The sequence below is a fragment of the Sciurus vulgaris genome (genome assembly GCF_902686455.1).
Source record: "Sciurus vulgaris genome assembly, chromosome: 10".
In the NCBI taxonomy this organism is placed as follows: Eukaryota; Metazoa; Chordata; class Mammalia; order Rodentia; family Sciuridae; genus Sciurus; species Sciurus vulgaris.
In genome coordinates this window covers 128,264,442-128,285,881 of record NC_136470.1, presented here as the reverse complement: position 1 = coordinate 128,285,881, position 21,440 = coordinate 128,264,442, and the positions used below count along the sequence as shown (strand labels likewise).

The 21,440-nt window shown below is 42.0% G+C and overlaps 1 protein-coding gene across 2 annotated transcripts; it reads right to left on the bottom strand.

Moving 5' to 3' along the window:
- Positions 1–9,003: 9,003 nt before the first annotated feature.
- RNF7 (ring finger protein 7) lies at positions 9,004–16,491 on the bottom strand. 2 transcript variants are annotated; one of them, XM_079155957.1, is made up of 3 exons: positions 16,204–16,491; positions 11,660–11,707; positions 9,004–10,065 (listed from the first exon to the last, which is right to left on the bottom strand). In XM_079155957.1, exons 1-3 carry the CDS (start codon positions 16,456–16,458, stop codon positions 10,009–10,011), a joined length of 360 nt encoding a protein of 119 aa, XP_079012083.1. In that variant the 5' UTR covers positions 16,459–16,491; the 3' UTR covers positions 9,004–10,008. The 2 variants fall into 2 exon arrangements, with proteins under 2 accessions (XP_079012083.1, XP_079012082.1); XM_079155956.1 differs by having other exon boundaries at positions 16,197–16,476.
- Positions 16,492–21,440: the final 4,949 nt, after the last annotated feature.

Here is a 21,440-nt window from a genome sequence, read left to right as displayed (position 1 = left end):
GGAGGGGAAACACTGGGGAGTGATGTTGACCAAATTCTATTGTTATTTGGTGTGTATGTACGAATATGTAACAACAAACCTACCATTGTGTACAACTAAAATGCATCAATAAAAATATGGAAAACAAAAAACAAAAATACTGCCTTACTGTTTTCCAAAGTGGTTATTATTTTGCATTCCCACTAGCAAGAAATGAAGAGTTCTAATTCCTCTATGTCTTCACCAAGACTTAGCGTTATCAGTCTTTCTAACGTGAGCTTCTGTAGGTGGTGTACACTGGTATTTTATTGTGATTTCCTGATGAGGAATATTTTTATAATTGCCTATTTGTAGGTCTTCTTATGTGAAGTATCTTTTGTTTCTCCTTCTCCTTCTTCCGCTTGCCCCCCAATACCCAGCTCTTCAAATTAGGCTTGTTGAGAATATGCCCCTGTTCACTGATCATGATCTCTAGCAGAGAAGCTAAATGCTGTGCAGACAGTGAGGCAGCAACGGTAGAAAGAAGATAGCTGGACAAGACCATTAGATTCAGATCTTTCCAAAGAGTTAAAATTTCTCAGGACAATTATAAAAGCAATCATTTTATGTGTAAAGGGCTCCAAGAGTTTTTTTTTTTTCATTTTGGAGTTTCAAAACAATAAAAGAATAGCTATTTTAGGACCTTTGCATACAATTAGCTTGGAAAAATATCTAAAAGTGGGCAACCTATTTTTTCTATATGGAGTTATATTTTGGGACATATAATTTTATTCAAATTTGTATTAACAGGTGCTAAGGGCCCATTTAAAAGATTTGCTTTATAAGCCATCATATTTAAAAATGTTAACACAAAAAAGTCATTTCAGAGATAAAATAATCTCTAAGATGCTTTCCAAATTCTATGAAAAAAAGCACATGTAGGTGTAATCAGGTGTGGTGGTGCACACCTGTAATCTCAGCTACTCAGAAGGCCAAGGCATCGCAAGTTCAAGGCCTCCAGGGCAACGTAGTGAAATCCTGTCTCAAACTAAAAAATAAAAAGGGCTGGGATGTATGTAGCTCAGTGGTAGAGTGCTTTCCTAGCATGATCGGGGGCCTGTGTTCAATCCCCAGTACCAAAAAAAAAAAAAAAAAAAAAAAAAAAAGACAGTAAGATCAACTATATAGTAGCGATCACCCAAGCATCAGCAGGTTGGCCGTGGGGGCTGGGGGTTCTGAGCATGCTTAGGGCGGCGCACTGCCACTGAGCCCTATCCCCCGCCCCGAAGTTAACTACAAATGCTAGTTGTAGCTGATAACATAGGTTGATTTATTAAGCTTCCATTCCCAGTTACTTTCTCCCTTTTCTTTCCTCTAGCTGGAAAGCTAAAAGCTTCATCTCTGGTTTTCCTTTGTGTCTATGGGTGACCCAGTGAGATGGAGAGAGACACCGGGCAGACGGACCTCCCAAGGAAAAGGCAAAGTCGGGGTACAGAGAATGAGCATCCTCTGGCCCCTCACTCTTCCCCAAGAATGTGAGCATGACGCTTGTCTGGAAGACACCTTGGCACCAGAGGGAGAAGGCACAAGAATGAGCCTTCGTGATGAGACGTGGACAGCAGGAAGCAGAGAGCCTGGCTCCTGGTGGCACCAGGGACCCACTGGCCCAGCCCTGGCCTCGCGTGAGACTCTAAAGCTCCTGCCTGTCTAAGTCACTACAGTCGGGTGTTCAGAGGTGTGCTGCCAAGTGTATGGTCAGGTGATTTACTGGCGTTTAAAAGAAACCACGCTAAACATGAAATTAACCGTTTATATTGTGAACCATTATCTCTATGTTGAGCCTGGCTTTACCTCAGACATACTGGTTTTTCAGAGAACTCCAAGTATTGAGACACAATCACACCTCTACTAAGCAGAAGGGCTTAACACTGTCACCATGTTCTGTTCTAGGAACCAAATCAAAAACACTGAGGGCTGGGGATGTGGCTCAGTGGTAAAGTGCTTGCCCGAAACGTGAGGCTCCGGGGTCCCCGCCAGCACCAAGCAAGTGACCACACATCCACCCTTGAATGCTAGGAAGAACCTACTCCAGTAGTTTCAGCATCTGTGAAAGATGTACCGAATGTTTTTTGCCAATGATCTCTTCATACGTTCTTGTTTTCTTTAACATAAACAGACTCCCCTTTCAGTGAATGAACATTTGCCTTTAGATCATGCATGACAGCAGCATACTAGAACACAGTAAGAGGGTGCCACCGCGGGAATATTGAACGTCGCCCCCAGGTTCATGTTACAGGCTGGGTTCCCAGGGTGGTGCTATGGGGAGGTGCTGTGGACCTTTAGGTGGGGACTTCTGGGAGGTCCTTAGGTCATTGGGAGTGTGCCCTCCAGCCTGCTGGAAAAATTGGATATCCATATGTTGAAGCTAGATCCCCTTCTCTTACCCTGCACAAAAGTCAACTCAAAATGCGCCAAAGATCTAGGCATTAGAAACTTTGCAATTGCTAGAAGAAAACATAGGGTCAACTCTCCCACACACAGGGGCAGGCAATGACCTTACTGTTAAAGTTCAGAAAATAATACCAGGAATTAACAAATGGAATGACATCAAATTAAAAAGCTCCCATACAGCAAAGGAAACAAAAAAGCATGAACAGAGAGCCTACAGAATAGGAGGAAAAGCTTTGCCAGCTACTCTTCTGACGGAAGATTCATGCCCAGATATACAAAGAATTCAAGAAGCTCAACATCAAAAACCCAAATAGTCCATTCAATAAATGGGCAAATGAACTAAAGAGACGTTTCTCAAAATAAGTGCAAATGACCAACAAATACATGAAAAAAAAAGTTCAACATTGTTAGCCATCAGGGAAATGCAAATCAACACTATACTGAGACTTTATCTTCCTCCAGTTAGAATGGCAAACATTAAGAAGACAAATAACAGTAAGCGCTGGCAAGGGTGGGCAGCAGGGGAGAACTCTTTTTTTTTTTTTTTTGGTGCTGGGGATCGAACTCAGGGCCCTGTGCTTGCAAGGCAAGCACTCTACCGACTGAGCCATCTCCCCAGCCGAGGGGAGAACTCTTATACACCATACACTGTTAGGGGAATGTAAATTAGTACAGCCAGTGAAGGAATCAGGATGGAGGCTTCTCAAAAGACTAGGAATGGAACCATATGACCCAGCTACACCCCACCTTGGTATTTACACAAAATAATTAAAAATCACAAGGAGTGGGAGGTGGAGAGGGAGGGGCAGAGTGCTGGAAAGGATATCAGCCAAATTATATTGTTATATTGTATATTATGTGCATGTACAAATATGCAACAACAAACCCCATCAGTATGTGCAGTTATAATGCACCAATAAAAAAGTGGGGGGGGGGGGAGTTTGAACACCTCCCCCAAAGAATTAAAATCAGCATACTATAGTGATACACATACACCCACGTTTATAGCAGCACAGTTCACAGTAGCCAAACCATGAAACCAGTCCAGATGTCTGTCAAGAGATAAGTGGATAAAGAAAATGTGGTCTCCGTACACAAAGGAGTTTTATGTCATTTGCAGGAAATGAATGAATGGAGAGCATCACGTTAAGAGAAATAAGCCAGACTCAGAAAGGGAAGGGTCATGTATTTTGTCTCAGATGTGGAAAAAAGAATCTTGTGAAGACAGAAGGAGACAGGTAGGAAAGGGACAGAGGGGGACAGAGGAAAGGGACCGGGGAGGAAGAGGAAGGCAGGGGAAGTCCTAGGGAACAAAACTGATCAAATTTTATTATGAGTCAGTGTGAACATCACAATGAATCCCACTATCCTGTGAATTGTTATTCACTAATAAACTTATTTTAAAAAATTTGAAATCATCATAGTCAAATGTAACATTTGATTCTGGTTTAAGCAAATAAGCTATAAAAGACATCTGTTGGGGGAGAACTGGGGAAATTTGAATATAGTTGGGTATTAGATAATACTGAAAAATGTTTAATTATGTCAAGGATGATCGATAATGATCTCAAGGATAATTATGTCGTAAATACTACATAAACAGTAAATACATGTCCTTATTTCTCAAAAAAACAAATAAAATAAATGATATACTTTAAAAAACAAAAGGAATAGCTTCAAGGCTGTCACATATCTGGAATTTTCAGATTAATAATGGATTATTAGAATGTGTTCTTTAAGGACTTGTGTCTATTGGTTTTATTCCTCCTTTCCTTTACATTCTTTTCCTATTCCTCTCCTTTCTCACTTAAAAAAGGTTTTCTGCAATGTTTCTATTACCTTTGTAATTAACAATACATAAAAAAGCCAGAACCACAACAAATAGTGAAGATTAAATGAGCTAATATACATAAAACTCTTAGGAGACAATTTGACACCAAAAGTGCTACACAAGTTTGATTATTTTTATTGACTTTTTTTTAGCAAGTTTCTAATAGGAAGTTCTAACTTCTCAAAAATATAAAAGTGTATATAAATTATTACTAACTAGGGTTATTGATATTTTGGGCCCCACAAGTCTTAGGGTATTCTGTGCACTGTAGGAAGGTTAGCAGCTTCCAGGCCTCTAGATCCCAGCAGCAGCTCCATCCCCAAGTTCAGTCACCACAAAAGTCTCCAGAGATCCCCAGATGTCCGAGGTGAAATCATCCCTGATTGAGAATCACGACTATAAACTTATCACATAAACAGCTGCACAAATGTATGAACTATCAAGTCATTTTGAAGATTTAAAAAATTCTTACAAAACCATATGGTCAACAATAGAAATAGAACACTGTGTCAATAATCCTTTGATATGGTTAATACTGAGATGTTTCATGTAATTTGGGGTCTTTGTATTTTGGTTCATTTTTTCCCCCAGGTGCAATGAATTGGACAGCTACAGCTTTAATAATGAACGTATAATTCTTTCTTAGTTAAGGATTTAAATAGTAAAGTAAGGCTCATGCTCAACATTCTAGTCTCCAGAGATAATCTTTTTTTTGAATGGACTTAAACAGGCTCAGGCATAAGGGAGGATCCCATGATTCCTGAATTCAGACAGAATAGAACCTTACCAATGGCTCATCCATGATAGCACTGACCAACTAAGCTTTCTTCAATGCTGCAAGTGTTCTGCTCTGTAATAACCAATACAGAAGCCACTGTCCACATCTGACCATTGAGCACTTGAACTGTGGCTAATATAACCAAGAAACTGAATTTTAAATTTAATTTTCATGAATTCAAGTTGAAATTTAATAGCTACAGGTGGTTTACTGGCTACACTACTGGGCTGCACAGACCTATATGCCCTTTGGGATGGAAATGTTTATCTCCTTCATTTTAATGTCTTTTTGTCAGTTGGAAAGTCCCCCTGCCCCTCGTCTTACATGGAAGGCTCCGACCAGGCAACGTGAAGGGAATATGGAAGAGATGAATGGAAAGATGGAAGGGAAGAGGAAGCAATGTGAAGTTATTTCAAGGAGCCCAGTCACTCTCCAGAAATGCTGCGGGCCACACACCACGTACTGTAAGTCCACCGCGTTTTCAAACACATGCCCGGAGTGGTGCTTGTTGCATCCTGCACAGGTTGCGCGTGAGCGGCCACCTCCCTCTCCGTCCTGGGCCATTGTGCCCAGGTCCCCTCCCTGACAGTTCTGCAGTGGCAGTGGCAAGGTGACGGCGGCGCACGTTGACTGTGCTCACCCGCTCCAACTGTCTCCGCAGTTCCCATGCATGCGGTGATGACACTGGTACTTGCATTTTAGTTGAAGCAAGAGGCACAGAGAAGTTAAGGCGTTTGTGTACCATCCCTCAGCTGGTTATGGATGCAGCCAGGTGACGGGCGGGCTGGCGAGACGGAGTCACTTACTCTACCACGCTGCAGCGACACCCACCAGGCGAACGCCTGCTTGTGGCCCATCTAGGACACATGGATATCTAACCTCGAACTCAGGCTCATCAAGCATATAGAAACAAAACAAAACAAGCAAAAATGCCCCCAAACGGACAAAAAAAAAAAAAAAAAAAAAAAGCAGGATGATTGTAGAGCTTACTCCTGCTCAAGAGCTGTGAAAATGGAGGACGGCAGAAAAGGGTCAATTTTCTACTGTATGGACCTCCCCAAATCAAATGGTCGAAAAATGTACCCTTCCTATCCACATAAGTCCCCAAAAATGTCGACCAAGATGAAACACCGAAAATAAAAATTAGAGTTCAACATTTACAAAAACTTTGATATATATTTTTAGTTAATTGACTTTTATTTTATTTATTTATATGGGATGCTGAGAATCAAACCTAGTAGGCAAGTGCTCTACCACTGACCTACAACCCCAGCCCATTTACAAAAACTTAATGTAAAACCTGGAAATTGCGGCTGGGGTTGTAGCTCTGTGGTAGAGTGCTTGCCTAGCATGTGAGAGGCACTGGGTTCAGTTCTCAGCACTGCATATAAATACAAAATAAAATAAAGGTTCATTGACAACTAAAAAAAAAAAATAAAAAATAAAAAAAAATAAATATATATATATATATATATATATAAAATAAAATCTGGAAATCATATAGACTTGTTACAAAAATATAACAGGTGAGTCATTAAGGCCTCATTACCATCCTTCACCAGAACTCACAGTGCTATAGGTAGTCTAAGTTTACAACAATTAACCTTTTCCTTAACATTTTTTTATTGAGGACAGTCAGGAGTACTTTACCCCAGGACTGAAAACACATTGTTTTGAAAGTAACACTTCCATTAAAGACACTTGGTCCTCAATCCTCAACAGTCTAGTGAGGTAAAAATTATCACCCACACTGCACGTGAAGAAACAGGTATGGGGAAGTGAACTTGCTCGAAGTCTCGCAGTAAGTATCAAAATAGAGAAAATATTTTCCTTGTCAGACACACGTTGTAACAAGAGCTAACTATGGCAGAAATGGAAAGATAGAAATATTGTAAAGAGGAACTCCCACGTAAACATTTTCATGTATTTTGCTATACCATTTGAATATTTAAAGTAGCTTAAAATTTAAAATATATCTATACTTTAGTTTCAATTTTCCTTATTTCCAAATCTGTACTGTATCTTCTTTAAATATTTTTTAACAAGGGCTTACTAAACACTGAATTTTCTTTTTCCTTTCAGGGCATATAATGTCTATTACCCAAAATTAGTCCTTGGCAATAACTTTAAAAAGCATTTTGTTTTTGTTATTTTATCAGATGTTTTAGTTCTTTTGTGGTGCTGGGGATGAAACTCAGGACCTCATGCATGCTGGGCAAATGCTCTACTACTGAGTTACAGCTCCGGTCCTCCCTGCCCATCCTACCAATTTTGAGACTCTCTTTGGTAAAGTGCCCAGGTTGGCCTGAAACTTGTGATCTTCCTGCCTCAGACTCTCAAGAAGCTGGGATTAGTCCTGTGCCACAATGCCCAGGCTCCATTAAGCTTCCAGAGAAGGATTTCTAAAATTTTTTGATTGTAGTTTCCATTAAAACAATTTTGAACTTTTAATTTTTTTGGCACTGGGGAGTAAACCCAGGGCCTTTGACATGCTAGGTGAGAAAAACACCAAAACTACCTGTACATGGATGTTTTACAAGTGGGAGTTTTGAGATGGCACAGATACAGATGGCACCAGTGGCATTCAGCGTCTGGAGCCAGGGTAGTTAGGTGCCTCACAATGTATCAGTCCCATGTGAAAATTAGACCAACATCCTGGGTGACTTTCTTAACGTTCATTCATTTAGAAGAAAACTGTTTACAAAGTGACCTGAACCTAGAGCCTAACTTGTCCCCACACCCCCCCTTTTTTTTTGCAATTTTAAACTTCAATTAATTGAAGTTTCCAAATATGCAATTAAATAATTTGACATAATCAAATGGAAAGAAATAACTCATTCAATGCTCAACTCTTATCTTAAAATCCACAATTAAATGTCACAGCATGTTCTTGCCAATGAAACAATATGTACCAAACTTTGAGTTGGCGATGCAGATGAGCTGATATCATCCCAGGATGGGGAGGATCAGAGCAGCTTTGTGCCAGTCCCTCCTCCTCCTCCTCCTCTTCTGCCCTCGGATGCTGATGTATAGCATAAACAGGGCTTTGTTAGGTAGCTGGACTGTGGTTCTGCTGTGTGGAAAATCAACTTATTTCCACCGTCCTCCAGATTTCATTTACATACTGTCACACTGACCTGAGCAACGACACTTCACTGCTTCCCTCTCTACAGCAGAGGGAAGTATCTGGTTCACATTTTCAAAGAAATCTTTGAAAAGTGTCTAAAATAGTTCACTGCACATTTAAATAGACAGATTTGTATAATTTTTTCAGTAGCTTGAAATATTTGAAAAAATACGAAAGTAAAAATTTTCAGACATTGGATTAATAAAGTAGCCAATATGAAAACATGCAGAATTCTATTTTTTACCCTAGTCATTACATTTTTAAACTTTCTATGATCCACATCCCTTAGATTTAAAAAAGATGAATCTTCAGAAGTGAAATAAAGATTTTTAGTTTTTTTTTATTTTGTTTTTTAAGTCCCCATCAGTAGTCTTTATTAGAAAAGAATTCAAAATCATCTTGTGGCCCACAGTTTGTGACCAAGAATCTCCCCTGAACTGGATGTGGTGGTGAATGCCTGTAATCCCAATGGCTCAGGAGGCTAAGAAAAGAGGATCCTGAGTTCAAAGCCAGTCTCAGCAAAAGCAAGGCACTAAGCAACTCAGTGAGACCCTGTCTCTAAATAAAATACAAAATAGGGCTGGGGATGTGGCTCAATGGTTGAGTGTCCCGAGTTCAATTCCCTGTACCCAAAACCAAAATGAAACAACAAACAAAAACAAACAAACAAAAAAACAAAACCTCCCCTGAATGCGAGTTTGATAAAATTTAAGTATTTTCTTGAACTTGTGACTCTGGGTAGTATACTTTAAGTTTTACTGTCAAATAAAAGAGAGTGCATGAATTTTTTTCCAAATTACTTAACTAAGTAAGTTTATTAAGTTTACGGCTACACACAAAATTGCAACAACTCAAAAGTAAACAGAATAAATAATTTATTAAAACACTGTGTGATTAACTTTTTAATCCAATGCTACACTGGTAAACAGTTCCTCCTCATTAGTATTTTGCCTAAAACATACAATAACAACATAATCTGACTGAACTAGAAAATAGCTCTGTATTTAAACTCAATGATTGAACTGTGAGATAAGTACAGATTTTGGTTTTCTTGATGAGTCAAAAATAAGAGAATAATTTCAAAGGCAATTCAAGGGCTGGGGAAATAGCTCAGTTGGTAGAGTGCTTGCCTTGTAAGCACAAGGCCCTGGGTTCAATCCCCAGCCCCACCAAAAAAAAAAAAAAAAAAAAAAAAGGCAATCGAAATTCCATATGCCAAAAAAAAAAAAATTTTCACATGCCTGAAAGTTAGATTTTATTTACCCTGTTCACTGGTCCAAAATCAAAATTATCATTATATCAAATAAAGATGTCATGAATTGTTCCTGCTTCCCATAAAAATATTAGCAACAAATTGAGGATAAGAGTTGGGTTTTAAACTGCACTTTATTTGTTACTGTTACATTCTCTCTCTTTTTAACTGATCAAACAGAAGCATGCAAAAAGCCCTCCTGTGAATGGAACTGTTTCCACAGTCCCTTGTATGTAGATAGGTAAATTATAAATTTCATTCCACCTGGAATTCTCTCCTTTCTAGCACTTTTAAGCAGCGTGTGTGACACATACCACAGAGGTAGGAAAGACCATCTTTAATAAATTATCTTCTTAATTGTAGAGAATTTTGAAAATTAAAACTGTCGAAATGCTAAACCATGCCTTTGATGAGTCCCAAAGAACCACAGATCCAGCGACTCCTATCTGAAGAATTAGTTCCCTGGAGTGTTCTAGCCTCTGCTGGGCACTTGACAGCAAGATCTCCCAGGGCTGCGAACAACCGCACCAAGAAAGCCTTCCACCACTCTCACTTGCCGATTCTTTGGACCACCCAGTCCTGTTGGCAGAGAGGGCAGCGATTGTTCTGTTTCACCCACAGGGACATGCAGCAGTTGTGGAAGGAATGATTACACTCTCCCCAGACCACTGGAAGAAAAGAAAAAGAACAGACGACATGACACATTTCAATTTAAATTACTAAACTAAAAATTACAACTTATTTTATATTATGAATCAAAGTCATGGTTCATAATCCTGAATAAAGACGATTGGTCAAAGTATTTTTTCTATCTATAAAAATATATAGATTTACAGGTGTAAATGACATTTAAGAAATAAGTCACTGTATCTGGGAAACCTTCCATCCCTGTCTGAGAATCTGTGAGTGCTGTTGACGACTACCAGTTCCTAAATAGCTCCACATGATCTGTTCTTCAAGTGAGGAGATTAAGGACTTGAATCTTCCTTAGATACCAGACCTTCTCAGCTATACACTGACCTTAGAGATCTTCTGGGCTTTACTTTACTGAAAAATGTCCTCCTGGTTTTCATTTACCAAAACTGAATGAGTTTTAAGAGTTTTCCATTCATAGGTGGCCACTGTAAGGCGGAGAGACTCTTCTAAGCACTATCAGCCATCCATCTACTGAATTGTTTTCTAGAAGCGATGAACTGTTAGGTCATCCAAGAGCTGCGTAGCTCCTCACATGACAATGAATCCAAGTGGCTGGCTGGAGAGCGGTCTCTCTGTGATCAGAGAGGCCAGCCTGAACAATTTCTAATTGATATTTTTTAAACTAAGGGACAGCACTCAGTCTGAAATAATGCAATCTCAAATGAGGGCTTCATCTGTCCCTTGCTTAACCCATTGAGTTATAAGACAACACCATAAGGTTAAATGAAAGAAACAGAAAAAGAGAGGAAAAAAAATACTTCTTATGAAAACTGTCTGAGAGGGTGGGAAGTAGAGGGAAAAGCATTCTAAGCTTTTCAGAAGGAAGAAATAAGGACTTATCAAAACTGCATTAACCACTACTGTTAAGAAGCTGTAGGTAAGCCATGCCAACAAAGCACAAAGCCAGGAAACTCTATAAACATTTTAAAAAGCAATTTATAAATGATCACCCCAAGAACCAGGACATCAAAACCTCTGAATTGCTTAAAATTTTTAGCCTAAGACAACTTTGTAGTCTAAGGCTGTAAAGATAATTTAATACATTTTAACACACCAACTACATTCTAAAAACAAAATACAAATAAACCTGACTTGACAGCATGATTTACTAGGATGGCAAACAACTGCACCACAAAACCTTCCACCCCTAGTGCCTAATGATTCTAACTACCTACCTGAGTTAAAAAGTTAACTACTATATCATAAGAGAATTGAAAACAGAAATGCCTATGAGAACCAAAACTGACTTAGTCAAAATTCAAATGGTATTTCACAAACTCCTCACTTAGTAGTTCTATTAAAAGGAAATTTCTGTTTGGTTACCAAAATGTTTACTATGACCATATCGGAAATTATATAACCAATTCTTAATTAGAGCAATATAGGATTTATAGATTCATTCCCTTAAGGCCTTTTAAGAACCAACACATTTTATATTAATAATGGATCACTGCTTTACAGTTTATTTTTGTATACTGATAAAGTCAATCTTAATAGCAAATTCAAACATCCCCACTGAGAAAAAACCCTTAGTTGAAAAAGCAAGAAAAAGAAATGACAACATACCAACACAATCCTCTTGTTTGTTTTCAGCTTGACATCTAAGACAGGCATCTAAAAGTAAACAAATAGCAATTCTCATTCTGATGCTCAGAATGTAATTTTTAAAACCCAGATACTTAAAAATCAAATAAAAGCCCTAACGGTTAGAGATGAAGATAAAGACTTATACTTAGTTCTCATCTGAATATAACTATTTAAAGAGGAATAAAGTACAAGGCAATCTACTAATTAACTTATGACTAGGAGCAATTTCCAAGGGTTAAGGACTATATTTACAAGCTCTGATGAAAAGATGTCTTGACAGCACCACTAAAGAAAATCACTAGAGAAAAATATGCCACAAGCCACTATAGTACAAATTACTGTAAGCTCACATGATCAGTGTGAGAGGAAGTTTATTTTTAAGACAGCATTTTCAACAAGCCATGCCTGTATATTGGTATTTCCTTATAAATATATTAAAAAAAAGTCTAGATGGATACCCCCAAAAACAATAATAAAGTTTGGGGGGGTGGATAATTTAATGGGAAGGAGTTTTCAGCATATATCTTCTTAAATTTTTAACTATATGAATATATAACTTACAAAATTAAAACTTCTTTCACAAATTTTCTTGAGTCATACATACTTATTGACACTTGAGTTTTCCCTCAGCAATTTATAAAAAGTAATTCTTTACTTTCTTCCCTAAGATACTTTTAAGTTCCTTTAAAATAAACGATTTTGTATGTTTCCAACAGGTCAGAACCGTGGTTACCCAAACAAGACTGGTTTAGAGGGCTGAAGCAGAGAAGGGAAAGCCAGGTTTGGCAGCCAGGCAGAGCTAGCCTAGCGTCCCACCTCAGCGGCATTTACTAGTTCTGTTGCCCTGGACAAATTAGGAACCTCAATGAGCCCCAATTCTCTCTCCTGTAAAAAAGGTATCATTCCATGAGGTTATTTATATATGAGAAGATGATACCCACCTGCAAGAGCTTTACAGCCCAAATAAATAAATACGAGGTGCCCTTAAGCACCACGTTCTTTCTAAGAAAAAGCTCCCTTTACAGATATTTCCTTTACAGATGGCAAAGTATCTTAATAAATTACTTAGGAGTAAATACTAGGAATGGGAACATAAAGGGTACACTGAAGTTTTCAAAACCTATCTGTAGTACTATTAGCTTGACGAAGAAGGTACTACAGAATAATTAAGAGATCAATGAAATGGACTCATTCACTAGCTGGAAGAGGAGTCAAAGTTGGGTAAAAGGAAGTTCAAATCAACAGGAAAAAAAAAAAAAAACAGTTTACGGCATAAATAGAGAAAAATAATTCTGTAAAAATAGAAACAGTGGAGCTGAAGCCTGCTTTTCTTCTTCTGCTAGTTTATGCTCAGACATCTGTCTGCTCCTCTCCACATGCTCTTACCCTTAAAAAAACACCAGCGCCCTGGCCTCTCCAGTGTGGATGAAAAACAACCACTGCCTCCTGAGGAGCTCTTCAATTCTCTAATTACTGAGCATCTACTCTGAGCAAGGACTTATACACTGGGGACAGGAAAAAGAACAAGGCTGTGTCTAAAGGAGCTCACAAACTAATGGGGCGGTGGACAGGCACAGGAGCCTAGGGAAAGACATGCCACCCGCCACCAGTACCAGGCCTGAGTTCGCGTAACCACTGAATTCTAAGAATATTAGGATTGGTGATCCCAGTGCCTCTTTAGTAAATCAGGAAAACAAGGCTCCGTGAAGTGTCAAGGTGAACACAGTCATGAAGTGTCACAACCTAGCTGTGCGGACATACTCACTGTGCCATCTGCTCCGGGGAGGGGGTTGCAACCCTAGGACAAGAGTATTATCCATACTGGAAAGGTATGACAAGTAAATCTTAGGAGTGAGAAGTGTAAGGCACCATTTAGGCAGGTTAGATAAATTCCAACTATTAAGGATATGGGAATGTGGGGGTTCTTATTGCACAATCTAGAAATATGCATATAGATTTTAGATTCACTAAAAAGTTGACCCAAATCTATAGGAATTCTTTTAACTTTTTCTTTTTTTTTTTGGGTATGGGGACTGAACTCAGGGGCACTCGGCCACTGAGTCACATCCCCAGCCCTATTTTGTATTTTATTTAGAGACAGGGTCTCACTGAGTTGCTTAGTGCCTTGCTTTTGCTGAGGCTGGCTTTGAACTCTCGATCCTCCTGCCATAGTCTCCTGAGCTACTGGGATTACAGGCCTGTGCACCATTCCCAGCTTTGTATGGATATACTGACATTTAGTGCAGGCTTTATTACTAATCACAATTTATTTCCAATTGCTACTTAAACATACAAAGTCTGCATTCTGTAAAATGATACATATTACCTGGCTGTCTTCCAGAAAGGTCATCCTAATTAACAATCATGCCATTGGAAAACAAGAACATTTTTTTTTCTACATTTTTACCAATGCTGAGCTGCTGGGATTACAGGTGTGCACCACTGCGCCTGGCATGAATTCTTAGTTTCAAAAAAGAGAAAAAATTCTTTTAATGATGTTCCTAATATTCAAAATAGCACATTTCTAAGGTGTATGACAACAGCTAACATCTTTTAAAACCATGCTAGACTAAGGACTAGGAAATCAGAAAAACAAATTTCCTTCTGCTGTCATCTGACCACAAACATCTCCTAAACAAAATACAAAGGTCTAGTCCAGAATACTTTCCTGAACCCAAAGTACAGTTGTTGTAAATATTCCTGTTTAATTTGCAGAAGTAGAATATCTGCTATAATTAGAAAGTTAATGATGACCCTGAGTCATACATAGCCCACACTCTGACCTATTTTAAGTATCCCAGTAAAGTTCATTTGTTGCAAAATCTTAATCATATTTTAGGTTATGCATTTCTACTTACTTTTCAATATTTCCCCCATTGAGGAGAAAAGAGCTCCCTAAGACAGAGATCCTTTTAAAATGCCCTTTTAGGGATATTATTTTAAAACTTGAAAGGTATTAAAAGGAAGTTTAGGAGCTGGGGATGTAGCTCAGTGGTAGTGTGTTTGCCTACCATGCAAGGAAGTTTAGACTAAAGGAAATTTAGGGGATAAAATTTTTAGCAAAGCTTGTCCTACAAAAGAACAAAAGGTTAAGTCTTCTGCATCAGTTAAAATTGCCTCCCAACCTGGAAATTATTATTCTACCTTTGTGGATGGCTGTACTGAATGCAAATAAAATAGGTATTTTACAAATTTAATAAGCAAAGTAAGTGGATCATATCCACAATCAAAGTTTTTCAAAAGTAAAAATAAAAATATTTGAATCCCATGTTGTAAATTTTGGAAACAAGCCCTTAGGAATGAAAGACATAAGAGAACCATAAGCTGGGAGATCTCTTGATTCTGATAGGTTGCAAGTCTCACTCTCCAACAAGGAGAATTCTCTTTCTCCAATTCTCTTTGTTTTTCAGGGCAAGCCACTAAGTTTTCTCCAAACACCTTCAAGAAACATCACCATTCACTATTGAAGACAGTCTCACAGTCATTTTAAATCCATTTAAAAAGCACCTGTCTTGAGATTCAAAACAGAAACCATATAAAACTCAAAGAGGCTGTTGTGCTATGTGCTATCTTTCATTTGGTGCAATATTTTTTATTCAAAAGAAGGCATATTTGTAAAAGAGGGGTCTCTGCAGAGGTATGACAGAGCAGGACAATATCTTCTCTAGGAATGACATCCTACTACGGAAAGGAGAGTAGATGGAGATGAAGTTTTGTTTCTGAATAAAGGGTTTTTGGTTTTGCTTTAGTTTTGGTACTGGGGATTGGACTCTGGGGCAATCTACCACTGAACTACATCCCCTTTGTATTTATTTTGAGACAGGGTCTCACTACATTGCCCAAGGCGGTCCTGAACTTGGGATCCTCCTGCCTCAGACTTCCGAGTTGCTGGGATTACAGGTATGCACCACGCACCCGGCAGCAGGGGGCTCAATTCCCATGCAATTCACATACCCTTGACCCACACACACTTCAAGCAAGCGAGGTCTATCTGTCCCGTCTAGAATCAATCCTCATTTAAAAACCAGCCGAACAGCGGCAGCAGTAGCGAATCCCGACAGGCCCCGGCCGTGCACACTCTCCTCTCCTGCGCCTCTCGACTAGAATCGAGGGCGTCTTTCTGTGCGTGGACGAAGACTCCCCAGCATCACTCGGGTGCGTGACCAGACCATGAAGGCGCCCCGCCGACCCGCGCCCGCGGCCCCGACCCTGCAGTCTGCCTTTGGAGCCGGGGCTGGCCTCGCACGTCGGGTGGGTTCTCCTGCTGCCGTCAGGCCTCCGGCTTCATTTTCTTGGGCGCACCCACTGCCACCTGCAATTACCTGGTCGGATCCTCCGCCCGGAGCACCGGCCGCCGCGGACCGCCCCGCTGACCCGCGGCCGCGGCGCGGGGCGCAGGCGGTCTGGGCGTGGCCCGCGTCCCCGCGCCGGCAGGACGACCCCGCCGCTCCCCGCCCGCGCTGCGCTCGGCCCGCGGAGGCCGCCCCGCCGCCCCGGCCTCACGTGCAGCGCTTACCCATCACCTGGACCCTGCAGATGGCGCACGTATCGCACTCCACGTCCCAGCTCCACATGGCCACCGCGTTCCACTTCTTGAGGGAGAACATTTTGTCGCCCCCCGACTTGGAGCCTGCGCTCCCGGAGTGGGACGACAAGGCGCAGGGTTCCTCGCCGTCTTCCACGTCGGCCATGGCGGCGGCGCGGAGCCGGCGGCGAGGACGTTGGGTTAAAGGAAGCGGGCGGCTATGGCGGCTCTGTGGGGCCGCCCGACGGGCCATAGCGCCGCCCGCAGGCCGCGGGCCACGGCGGAGCCCACAGCGGCGCGGCCGGCGATTGGCTGGCGCGGTCCGGTGACGTCACCCTGCGCCGGCGCCGGGGCGGGGACTGTGGCCCCGCCTCCCCGTTCTCGGCAGCCACGGGGCGTAGGCCTCGGAGGGTCCCGGCTGAGACTCGGCTTCTTGCGCCTTGGAGCGTGACCTCAGAGCAGGCCGCAGGGGCGCCGGGTCCGCGTCGTGCTCCCTGCGGGCATTAAACCTGCCGCTCTTACCTTGCTAATTCGTCTCTTAGCTCCCAAATGCAAACTCTTGTCAGCGCGGGGGCTGCAAGTCTCGTGGCTACCGCAGGCTCAGTATCTAAACGTGCCAGGCTTGTTTGTTGAATGAATGAATGACCTGAAAGATCTAGGAAATGAGTTCAGTGTTTCTCAGGCTTTTTGGTCTCAGGACTCCTTTACATTTAAACTTTATGAGAACCTTAAAGAACTTTCGTTTATGTAGGAGATACATGGATGTAGACAGATGTTTGCTTTTAACAAAAGGAAACAAAAAGTTTAAAATGTGTTAATGCAGCCCGCCGCGGTCGCTCACGCCTGTAATTCCAGCGACGAGTGAGGCTGAGGAAGTACCCTCACAAATTTGAGGCCAGCCTCAGCAACATAGTGAGACCTTGTCTCAAGAATAAAAAAATAAAAAGGGCTGGGGATATACTCAGTGGTAAAGTGCCCTGTTCCATCCCCAGTACTGCAAAAAATAGAAGCAAAATAAAATGCATTAATTTGTTTAAAAATAAGACCCATTACAAGTTATTATTAGAGCAGTGACATATCCTTTCTGGAAAATTCCACTGTATACTCAAGAGAATGAGGGTGGAAAGTGGGAAATAGCTATGAATATGGTTACGGGAAGAGTTTGACTTCATTTATCCCCTAAAAGTATCCTGGAAACCCTAGGGACCCTATTGGGGCTAGTTTAACATCCTCTTTTTATATGTAGGGTAATGATCTTAACAAAGATCACACAGTTATTATGTGAAGGTAGAAGCTTTAAAACTAAGATATCCCAGGGTCATCATTTTATGTTTTCTGGAGCAAAAAAAGCAGTGTCTCCATTTAAAAGATAAGAAAACTGAGGCACGGAGACTCTTATGGCATCTTAGGGTGTCAGGTTTGGGATTCAGAACCTCCTGCCTCTCACTGGGCCTGATCCCAAATCTTGTGCTTGGACAGGGTGGATGCTGACCAGACCCAAGGGACCTGTTCAGGGGGACAAGAATGCTCAAATGTGTAGGAACATAAATGTGGGCACAGTGGCATTTGGCTGGGTGTGAATGAGTGGCAGGTGAGCCCTGGGCGGGTGGACACGTCTGGGAAGACTGAGGCAGAGAGAAAGCTTCAGGGAAGAGGGAGGTGGAACTGGAGGCCCTCAAGGTCAGAATGAGAGGGAAGAGAGCCGGCCAGCCTGAGCAATAGCAGAGCAATAGCAGCCAGGCGACGGGGCCTTCGGAGCCAGACAAAAATGCCTGTGAACAAACCCAGACAAACCCGACAGAGCGCACGATCTGTTCAGGAGAAACGACCACGTGTCTGACTGTAGACGGCTGCAGATGTTAGGGAGCTTATTTATAAAGAAGGAAGGCTGCAACCAGGGGAGTATGAAGTGCACCCAGCCGGAGGGAACCAGGCTGTGAGTGCAAGGGGGAGGCAGGAAGCCCAGAGGGATGGGGGACAGGCAGAAGGGCGGATGGTCCAGCAGGTGCTGAGGGTGACACTGGAGGAAGGGCCCTCTGCCCTGGGTGAAATGCAAGGACAGAGGGCAGGAGGGAAGATGGGGGTGGAAGGTGGGAAGGAGGGGAGTAGTCTGGACATGTGGCATGTCAGTTCTAGATGACAGAGATCAGGAATGAAGCCCTGTGCAGGGGTTCACTGCAGGAAGCCAGCACAGGGGCCCCAGAGGTCAGGAGCAGAGGCCCCCGACCCAGGGACTCTGCCATTCATCCCCCCAGGTTTCACCCCCAGGGGGCTTTGTCTCAGATCCTAAGCACCCTGCCTGGTGTCTTCTAGCTCCGGATTCACCCCAAGCCTTCAGCTCAGAAAAACCCAGGCTCAACTGGCTTGCAGGACCCGTTTCCTCAGCGGCACGGCCTCTGTTCCTCATGCTGAGCACAGTGAGGACACGGTGGCTTTTGTTTTAGAGATTTTCCTTAAAGTAAAATATTTAGTCCTTTAGGAAAAACCTTTTTCAGTGTGAGCAAATGCTTTTGTTGTGTGTTTCTTTGATCCTCACTCCAGTAAACATTTCCTCATTCCTTCATGACATTTATCTTGACTAAAATAATTTTTCCTTTTTTGGGAGAGGAAACATTTTCCTTCCTTCCTTCTTTCCCTCTTTCATTCTTTCCTTCTTTTCTTTTCCTTTTTTTTTTTTTTTTTTTTTAACCCAGGAGTGCTTTACCATGGAGCCATATCCCCAGCCCTTTTTATTTTTTATTTTGAGACAGTCTTGCAAAATTGCAGAGGGTCTTGCTAAGTTGTTGAGGCTGGCCTCAAATTTGTGACGCTCCTGTCTCAGTCTCCCAAATCGCTGGGATTACAGGTGTGAGTCTCTGTGTTTTCTTCTACACTTTTATTTTTTTCCTTCAGTACTGGGGATTGAACCCAGGGCCTTGTAGAGGATAGACAAGTACTCTACCACTGAACCTCATTCCCCAGCCTTCTATACTGTAATGTTCAGTATTTGTCAGTAAATTAAACTGACCAAAAAAAAACCCCACATTAGCAAGAGAAAAGACAGATTTCTGTTCACAGAAGTACTTGGAAGTTCACAGAATAACAAATTCAAAGAGGCAGTTAGAATTTGGGGTTTATGTACCATGCATGTGAGGGAGAGGGAGGGGGAGAAAGAGTGCTTATGGGAAAGATAAAACAACCTTAGGAGAGCAGATGGGTGATATGATAGGTCTGTGACAACGTCCAGGTGGTTTAGAATCCCAGTGCTTTCTCCGGAGAAAGATGTCAATATTTCCTTGGTTTTGAAATTTCTGGGGAAGGGATTGATGACAGTTGAATTCTTCTGGGAAATACTACTTTTGGGTAGATAAGAGAGTTCAGAAGCAAAGTTGAAAGTTCAAACAACTCTTACCGCATCTGTTGATTCTCAAATGCCTTGGCTCCAAATAATCCTTATGCTACAGTAGTGTACTCTGGATCTCTTTACTGTACTGGGAAAACAAATCCACCCAATCTTAATGACAGCTGATTATTGAACTGGCTTCATTTTTCCAAAGGGCCTGGTGTTTGAAAGTTTGAAGACAAAGTCAGAACACTGTTCCTGTGACCGGGGCTGTGGGTCATTGGTAGAGCATTTGCCTAGCACGCATGAGGCCCTGGATTCCAGCCAAGCACCACAAAAAACGAGGACAACCAAACCGTCCTGAAGGCCAGACGTCATCGTCAGTCCAAAATGTATCTGGTACGTCCCGCTGGGAATGCCCGGCTGAGCAAGTCTGTGCTCTGTCACTCACCAAGAGCCCGGGTGCATCTCATTTCCTTCTTGGAAATAATTATGTCCATTCTCACAGGACCCTTGGGCACCTGCTAGTCTTCTTTGGTCGGGTCGACTCCTACAGTTCAGTAGCCTCTTTTGGTCTGAGATGAAGGCGCTGTGGCCAGAAATCCCTCCAATACACGTACACACACACACACACACACACACACACACACACACACACACACGATGCTGAAAGCACACATTCAACCAAAGCAATCTGCCTTTTTTGGAAAATTCTTGAAATCCTCCAAACCGTGTTTCATTCAGTGTAAGATATTAACCATTAACTGCATGACATTGATCAATTTCAGGTGTGACTAAAAAAGATGTATTGTGGAATTGATGAAAAATGAGACAAACCCATGCCTAGATCTCATGATGGCTTCTTCAGAAACCTGATGACATTTTCTAAGAAAATTGAGTTTTCAGGAGTGATTTGATCACGTTGTCTAAAACTGCTCCTCCTCGAATCTTCTTGAGCTTCGGGTTTGGATGTACCTGGCGGCGTTTGCTCTTGCCTCTCTTCTCGATCCTGCCGGCGTTTTCTATCAGACGTTGGTCACATCTGCTCGTTGGTCCAGACTCAATGGGTGAAGAAGGAGCTCTTTACGCAGCTCTCCTGTAAGACTTCCATTTCTCTGCCTGAGATGTAACTGTGCTGGCCTGACCCCGTGATCACCTTTGACTCTTCCCATTTCCTTTTGTCCTCATGCTCATCCTTCCTTTAGAAGTTTCTAGCATAAAGCCAGCTATCCGTTCTCAGTGTGGAGTCTGAACCTCATTCCCCTGCCCTGGCTTCCTTCTTGCTTCTGCCCCCAATTTGACCTGGCACCCTCCTGCTCCAGATGGCCCATGGCTCCACCCTGTCCTCAGGACAAAACCTAAATGTCCCAGGTGGTCACTTCAGCTCTGCCACAGCACGGGCCCAACCTACCTTCAAGAGTCACCCAAGGACTCCTCTCCAGGACCCCAGGCAGATGGTCTGCATTGTCACACTCAGGACTGTCTCTGAACATCTCTGAAGCTGGACAGCTCTCCCCGCGCTGCTCTGGCTGCACTTAGGAAAATGTCTTCATCTCTGCAGCCTTACCAACCAGTCTCTGCCACCACATGCCTGCTCTCCAAGGAAACCACAGCACTGGCGCTGCTTCTGATCAGGTGGCACCAGGTCCCACAGCAATGAGAGTGTAGCTACTGAAGCTTAAGAGCTCATCATAAGTGTCGAACTATCTTAAGTGTTTTTAAATTGACAGCTCATAAATGGTAAAAACGTTAAAATAGTAAAAATGAGTACATGATGAACACCCCCCACCAAGTACTGTTAATAGATTCTTCAGAAATTCCTACAGATGTATTACCAGGCACATAATACACCAATTCATTAGAATTTTTGATCTGGGAAAAATATACATAAAATTTACCATTGTAACCATAGT

Coding starts and splice junctions, on each gene's coding strand:
- RNF7 (XM_079155956.1), bottom strand. CDS start 16,458: ATGGCCCGTCGGGCGGCCCCACAGAGCCGCCATAGCCGCCCGCTTCCT. Junction 11,708..16,196: donor CTGCAGGGTCCAGGTGATGG/GTAAGCGCTGCA, acceptor GTTTACTTTTAG/ATGCCTGTCTTAGATGTCAA. Junction 10,066..11,659: donor CAAACAAGAGGATTGTGTTG/GTATGTTGTCAT, acceptor CTTTTCTTCCAG/TGGTCTGGGGAGAGTGTAAT.